The sequence below is a fragment of the Lipophrys pholis genome (assembly GCF_963383615.2).
Source record: "Lipophrys pholis genome assembly, chromosome: 11".
Lineage (NCBI taxonomy): Eukaryota > Metazoa > Chordata > Actinopteri > Blenniiformes > Blenniidae > Lipophrys > Lipophrys pholis.
The window spans coordinates 511,347-518,504 of NC_137631.1; the positions used below are offsets into that span (position 1 = coordinate 511,347).

General features: G+C 51.4%; 1 protein-coding gene across 1 annotated transcript; it reads left to right on the plus strand.

Moving 5' to 3' along the window:
- The first annotated feature begins 14 nt into the window (after window positions 1–14).
- Window positions 15–6,462, plus strand: slc10a3 (solute carrier family 10 member 3). The gene is made up of 2 exons (XM_080474982.1): window positions 15–534; window positions 2,598–6,462. Exons 1-2 carry the CDS (start codon window positions 401–403, stop codon window positions 3,934–3,936), a joined length of 1,473 nt encoding a protein of 490 aa, XP_080331108.1. The 5' UTR covers window positions 15–400; the 3' UTR covers window positions 3,937–6,462.
- Window positions 6,463–7,158: the final 696 nt, after the last annotated feature.

Genomic DNA, 7,158 nt, shown 5'->3' on the forward strand with positions numbered 1-7,158 from the left:
GACGTGAAGAGCCTGGGCGTAGCGGATGAGCGGCGGCGGAGCGGCGATGCTCGCACTCTGCGTCCACCGGAGAGACAAACACGACCCGAGACGAGGCGAGGCTGCGGCTCTCCGCCCCCGACACCTCAGCACCGAGTAACGGGGACCTGTACGAGTTCGCTTCCCGGGCCCATCGGCCAGTGCTCCGTCGGCGCGGGGCGGGGTGATGCGCGGGTTCCGGTGTAGCGGCGGACAGAAAATAATGGGACCCAGACGAGACGAGCGGCCGGGAGCTGCGGAGCTGTACCGGAGACTAGAATGAGAAGCGGCCCGTGGCGGAGTGACAGGGCGGCGGTGTAAGGTCCGGGAGAGGCCGCTGGCGGGGGAAGAAGCGCCCCACCGCCCCCGGCCCGACACCACGATGAGGAAGCTTTTTACCGTCTGCTGCCTCCTGATCACCGGCGGGGCGCACCGGGCGTGGGCCGCCGGGAACCTGACGGTGGACAGCGGCCACGAGACCGGCCCGACGGCCGTGAGCGGCGGCGGCAGCAGCAGGTACGGAGGAGGGGAGCCCCGGAGGAGGAGCCCCCGCCCGGCCGGCTGGCCCCCCCCGGAGCCGCGCTCATCTCCCTTTTTCTGTCTCCTTCACCTCCTTCTCCTCCTTCACCTCCTCCTCTTCTTTTTCTTCATTCTCTTCTTTCACCTCCTTCACCTCCTTCTCTTTCTCTTCTTTCACCTCCTTCACCTCCTTCTCTTTCTCTTCTTTCACCTCCTTCTCTTTCTCTTCTTTCACCTCCTTCACCTTCTTCTCCTCCTTCACCTCCTTCACTTCTTTCTCTTCTTTCACCTCCCAAACTTCTTTCTCTTCTTTCACCTCCTTCTCTTTCTCCTCCTTCACCTCCTTCTCTTTCTCCTCCTTCACCTCCTTCTCTTTCTCCTCCTTCACCTTCTTCTTTCTCTTCCTTCACCTCCTTCTCTTTCTCTTCCTTCACCTCCTTCTCTTTCTCTTCCTTCACCTCCTTCTCTTTCTCCTCCTTCACCTCCTTCTCTTTCTCCTCCTTCACCTCCTTCTCTTTCTCTTCCTTCACCTTCTTCTTTCTCTTCCTTCACCTCCTTCTCTTTCTCCTCCTTCACCTTCTTCTTTCTCCTCCTTCACCTCCTTCTCTTTCTCTTCCTTCACCTCCTTCTTTCTCCTCCTTCACCTCCTTCTCTTTCTCTTCCTTCACCTCCTTCTCTTTCTCTTCCTTCACCTCCTTCTCTTTCTCTTCCTTCACCTCCTTCTCTTTCTCCTCCTTCACCTCCTTCTCTTTCTCTTCCTTCACCTCCTTCTCTTTCTCCTCCTTCACCTCCTTCTCTTTCTCCTCCTTCACCTCCTTCTCTTTCTCTTCCTTCACCTTCTTCTTTCTCTTCCTTCACCTCCTTCTCTTTCTCTTCCTTCACCTCCTTCTCTTTCTCCTCCTTCACCTCCTTCTCTTTCTCCTCCTTCACCTCCTTCTCTTTCTCTTCCTTCACCTTCTTCTTTCTCTTCCTTCACCTCCTTCTCTTTCTCCTCCTTCACCTTCTTCTTTCTCCTCCTTCACCTCCTTCTCTTTCTCCTCCTTCACCTTCTTCTTTCTCCTCCTTCACCTCCTTCTCTTTCTCTTCCTTCACCTCCTTCTCTTTCACCTCCTTCTCTTTCACCTCCTTCTCTTCCTTCTCTTCTTTCTCTTCGTCTCGTGTCTTTCCTCTCTAATCTTTGACGTTGAGCTCATTTATCGCTGTTTATCTTCTTTATTATTTCACTTCCTGTTTATTCCTCGTGAGTCTCGTTTTTAGATGTTTTACTTAATTTTCTCTTTTTCTTCAGTTTATTTTTTTGATCGTTTTGTCTTTTTAACGTTTTCTAATTTCTTGCCTTTTTAATCATTTACGGTTTTTTCAATTAATCCTATTTTTCTGGGGTTTTGCCTAATTCTACTTTTTGAATTGGATTATTTAGCATCTTTGTATTTTTGAGTGAGTTATTGGTATTTTTTAATATAATTCTTGTCTTGTATTTCTTCTATCTGGTCTAGCTGTTATCAGTCTTGAGATTTTAGTTTTCTGCTTTAATTGTCCTGCATCTTATTTTATTTTATTTTTTATCTTATTGATATATTTTTCAATTTTTAAAAATGTGTTTTGGTGTTTTTAGTCCTAAACCTAACTTTTCCACGTATTTTTATTATTTGTCTTCTGACTTTTTTTTTTTATATAAATTTTTTTACTATTTTGGTTTTTAGATATTTTGAAGTAGTTTAACACGTTTAGTTTATTTTCTAAACTGTTTTGCTGTGTGTGTGTGTGTGTGTGTGTGTGTGTGTGTGTGTGTGTGTGTGTGTGTGTGTGTGTGTGTGTGTGTGTGTGTGTGTGTGTGTGTGTGTGTGTGTGTGTGTGTGTGTGTGTGTGTGTGTGTGTGTGTGTGTGTGTGTGTTTTCACATCTCAGTCTATTTTTGATGGTTTGATCTTGAGCTGGTTGGTCTTTTAGTTTGTTGGTGTTCTTGTGTTCTTTGCTTCTCGTTGGTTCCGTCAGTCCGGTCGATTCCTCCACCTCCTCAGTCTGTGACCCTCGCTGAGTCTTTCTCTCGTCTCTCGGCAGTGACACCAACGTGATGGCGGACGGCGGGTTTATCAGAATCGGAGACGGATCCTCGCAGGAATTCGAGTTCCCAGAAAACAGCAACGGCGTGATCGTGATCTCCAGCCGGTACCGGAGCCCGGCGGCCGGTGGCAGGAAGGGCCGGCAGAGCTGGAACCAGACGGTCCGGGTCCGCTCGCTGGCCCCAGACGTCCTGTCCATCCTGAACGTGACGGATGGCGGGCGCGCCGGCTCGGCCGCCAGCTACATCATCAGCATCCGCTCGGGCTTCCCGGGCCGGGCGCAGCTGGAGATCCAGCTGCTGGACTTGGACCAGGACGCCGCGCCGGTGCTGGTCGAGAAGAGGACGGAGTACTCCATCAGGGTGGAGGCCGGGAACGAGGACGGCGTCGACCGCCTCGCCCGCCAGGGCGGGCTGTCGCACTTCTCGGAGAACCCGGTGCTCTTCGCCTTGCTGCCCCTCATCTTCGTCAACAAGTGTGCCTTCGGGTGCAAGGTGGAGGTGGAGGTGCTGCGGGGGCTGCTGAGGAGCCCGCTGCCCCTGCTGCTCGGGGTGCTGGGGCAGTTCCTGGTGATGCCCCTCTACGCCTACTGCATGTCGCGGCTGGCCTTGCTGCCCACCGAGCTCTCCCTGGGGCTGGTCATCACCTGCTCGGCGCCGGGCGGCGGCGGCGGCTACCTGTACAGCCTCCTGCTGGGAGGAGACGTCACGCTGGCCATCTCCATGACGCTGGTGTCCACCGTGGTGGCGGTGGCAGCCATGCCTCTGTCGTCGGCGCTGTACGGGCGGCTGCTGGGCGTGCACGCCGCACTCCACGTGCCCTTCGTCAAGATCCTGGGCACGCTCCTCTTCATCGCCATCCCCATCTCGCTGGGGATGCTGATCAAGCTGCGCCTGCCCGCCCTCACCCGCGTCCTGCTGGCGCTCATCCGCCCCTTCAGCTTCGTGCTCATCGTGGGCGGCATCTTCATGGCGTACCAAATGGGCGCGTCCATCCTGGCCAACGTGCGGCCGCAGATCGTGGCGGTGGGCGTGACGGTGCCTCTGCTGGGCCTGGCGGTCGGGGCCGTCCTGGCGAAGGTGGCGGGTCTGGCGGCGCCGCAGAGGAAGACGGTGAGCATCGAGGTGGGCGTCCAGAACAGCCTGCTGGCGCTCGCCGTCATGCAGCTGTCGTTCCGCCGCGCCGAGGCGGACTTCGCGTCGCAGGCGCCGTTTATCGTGGCGCTCAGCAGCACCTCGGAGATGCTGCTCATCGTGCTGGGATACTTCGCCCAGCGGAGGCTGTGCAGCGGTGGCGCCGCCGCCGCCGCCGCCGCCGCCCCCAGGAGCAGCGCCTGATTGTAGCTGCCACTTTTCTTCTGAACGTTTTTTTGACGACTGAATCTTTGGACGTGTTCGAGGGGAAAACTGTCGTACGTTTCTGCAAATCGAGGGCGTGTCGAATGTAACGAGACAAAGAAAAAGCAGGGGGGCGCCGTCACGCTGTTCACTTGGCCAATCAACAGTGACGCAGCTCGTGACTCATCTGGTGCTCAGCCAATCAGAGTTTAGAGAGTCTTGGTGCCACGCCCCTTTTTGGTCATTTCATTCACCAATATTGTCGTTTGGTATCATTTCAATATTTGTCTATTTTTGGTTTTTGTTGGATCTTTTTGTGTTTTGAATCTTTTTCGGTTTCGTCTTCAGGATAATTGAGTTTCTTCATGTTTGTGACCCGACTGTCCCTTTAACTTCCTGCTTCCCTTTCTCTCTCAGCCACGTTCATCTTTATGTCATTTCTCAGTTTCTGCCCCAAACTTTACAACCTGGTGACCAAAATTCGCCTTAAAACGTTTAAAACAACTAAACCCACCAGGCAGGCTCGGGTAGAAAGATTAACTTCATACAGGAAAGCTCTGACCAGAACTAAACCTGAGTTGCTTTGATGTGAGGCGACGATGCTAACCGCTACGCCACCGTGTCGAAACAGAAATATTGACGTGTGTTAGCATGCTAAGCTGTCGCCTGTTTTGGCTCTCTTTCTGGGAGTTTTTCTTTTTCCCGTATCTTTATCTTCTTTTCCAACCTGGAATCGAGCAACAGGCGGTCGTGTCACACAGTGACGGCGCTAATCACTGCTCCACGGTGCCGCGCACGTTTTATCACCAAAATGTTGCCAAATTTGAATTTAGCTGTCAAAATCACTCAGGAGGTCGTCGACGCCAACATCCTGCGCCGACGGTGCAGTTTGTAAAGTTTCGATATCCTTTGCAGGTTCTATATTTAGCAGCTCTATGAACGGCCCGGATCTGAGAATTACCGTTGTCCATGTCGGGTTTTCACGCCCTCTGTGGGTTCTCCTCACTCTTTTCCTCAAACTAACCGTGCAGCAGGTTTCTACGCCGGTTACCATGGCGATCAATTTGTTGGAAGATGGATTTTTCACGGCCTAAATAGATTCTCTCTACAATCTACCTTTTCTAGCATCTTTGGCAAATAAACTTTTTTTTTTTTGTCTTTCCTTAAGCCACAAAATGTTTTTCTGCCTGTTACCATGGCAACAAAGATCTCCTGCATCCTCACCGCCAGGTTACAGGAATTCTTCTGGGGTTTTTTCCCTCTCGAGTTAGTCGACCCTACGTCCCTTCCCATGATGATAAACACCTCGTCACGCTGTTTCCTGTCTTTTTCTCCCGGTAATCGTTAAAAGCGACCAAGAGCTTTTCAACCGGTTGCTGTTTACAACCTCACCACATGATGGCAGTAAATCTCACGGTGTACCTTTTTAATGCGACGTATTTGACTTTTCGCCAAGCAAGCTGCAGCAATGTTGTTGTTTTTTTTTTGTTGGTTACCATGACGATGAAGGCCTCCGGTTGCTGGCAAGTGTATTTTTCACAACGGCTTTAGGTTTTCGTAGCACTCTGTAACGGGGATGGCGAGCGAGACGCACGTGAAGTTTTACTTCCCAACGGTACTTTTGTCCGTTACAATGACGGTGAAGGTTTGTTGTTGGCGGTCGGCGCGTTTCCACGGCCGCCGGAGGTTCTCTTTGAAATCCACTGTAAGGGGAGCTGCGGTCTCACCACAAGGGGGCAGTAAATGGAACGTGGCGCTGCGGCCTCACCACAAGGGGGCAGTAAATGGAACGTGGCGTTGCGGCCTCACCACAAGGGGGCAGTAAATGGAACGTGGCGTTGCGGCCTCACCACAAGGGGGCAGTAAATGGAACACACTGTACCTTGACCAAGCAACATCGCTCTGTGTCGCAGTGTCTTTCTCTGTTGCCATGGCAATGAAGGCCTCGGTTGTGGCGGTTTGCAGAAACGTGCCGCGTTTTTCCAGAACGTCGTCTTCTGAATCCTGTGGAACCCCGAAGCTCCATACCGGTCGAGACGAGAGAGCGAGAGAGCGAGAGAACTCTTTGTGCTTCTTTACGTCGTCGTTTTTGGTATTTTTTCATGGAAACCAAAGGCCTTTTACCCCGACACACACACACACACACACATGTTTACCCCCCCTCCTTCCGGGACCTTTTTGTGTTCATTTTACAATATGTACTTTTTCAAATCAGATTATACTGTGAGGTACATACCTGTAAATATTCGTAAGAAGAGAAAAACCTATCAAAGAAAGTGAATATTTTTCTACCAGATTACCTTTTTGTAATCCTGAAGCAAAGATTGATTTGTACCATGTTTACAAAGGTCCATGTGTCTTAGCCTGGGGGGGGGGGGGCGGGGGTTCTCTGTGGGTTTGAAGCGGAAACATTTGTGCTGATTTTTGAAAGTATTCTCCACTGATTGTGTTTCCTGGATCTTTGAATCCGCGTACTTGAATATATTTGGGAGGTGACGAAGTGAATAAAAGTCCTTGTTGAAGCAGATTCCTTCTGTTGGTTCAGTTTGTTTGTTCAGAACTCCGAGACGTTTCTGTTCACATGCCGATGATGAAACTGACCGGCGACACAGTTTCGATTCCGTTACTGATTTACTGTTTAAATATGGCGGCAGGTTGTTAGTCCACCTTGGGCAGTTTTACAAGTTTCAGTTTTAGTTCTGTCACACCAAGAGAAGTCGTCTGCAAACCGAGAAAACAGGAACTGAACATGAGGAGGCAGAGGAGACGTGAAGAACAGGAGGAGACGTGAAGAACAGGAGGAGACGTGAAGAACAGGAGGAGACGTGAAGAACAGGAGGAGGCAGAGGAGACGTGAAGAACAGGAGGAGGCAGAGGAGACGTGAAGAACAGGAGGAGACGTAAAGAACAGGAGGAGACGTGAAGAACAGGAGGAGACGTGAAGAACAGGAGGAGACGTGAAGAACAGGAGGAGGCAGAGGAGACGTGAAGAACAGGAGGAGACGTGAAGAACAGGAGGAGACGTGAAGAACAGGAGGAGGCAGAGGAGACGTGAAGAACAGGAGGAGACGTAAAGAACAGGAGGAGACATGAAGAACAGGAGGAGACGTAAAGAACAGGAGGAGACGTGAAGAACAGGAGGAGACGTGAAGAACAGGAGGAGACCTGCACTGAAACACATTTCATTTTCACTTGATTCCTGTGAGATGACGCAGCGCTGGA

Bases quoted from the DNA above. Each gene is read 5' to 3' on its own strand.
- slc10a3 (XM_080474982.1), top strand. From the start codon at position 401: ATGAGGAAGCTTTTTACCGTCTGCTGCCTCCTGATCACCGGCGGGGCG. The intron at 535-2,597 runs GTACGGAGGAGG...GTCTCTCGGCAG, and splicing joins AGCGGCGGCGGCAGCAGCAG to TGACACCAACGTGATGGCGG.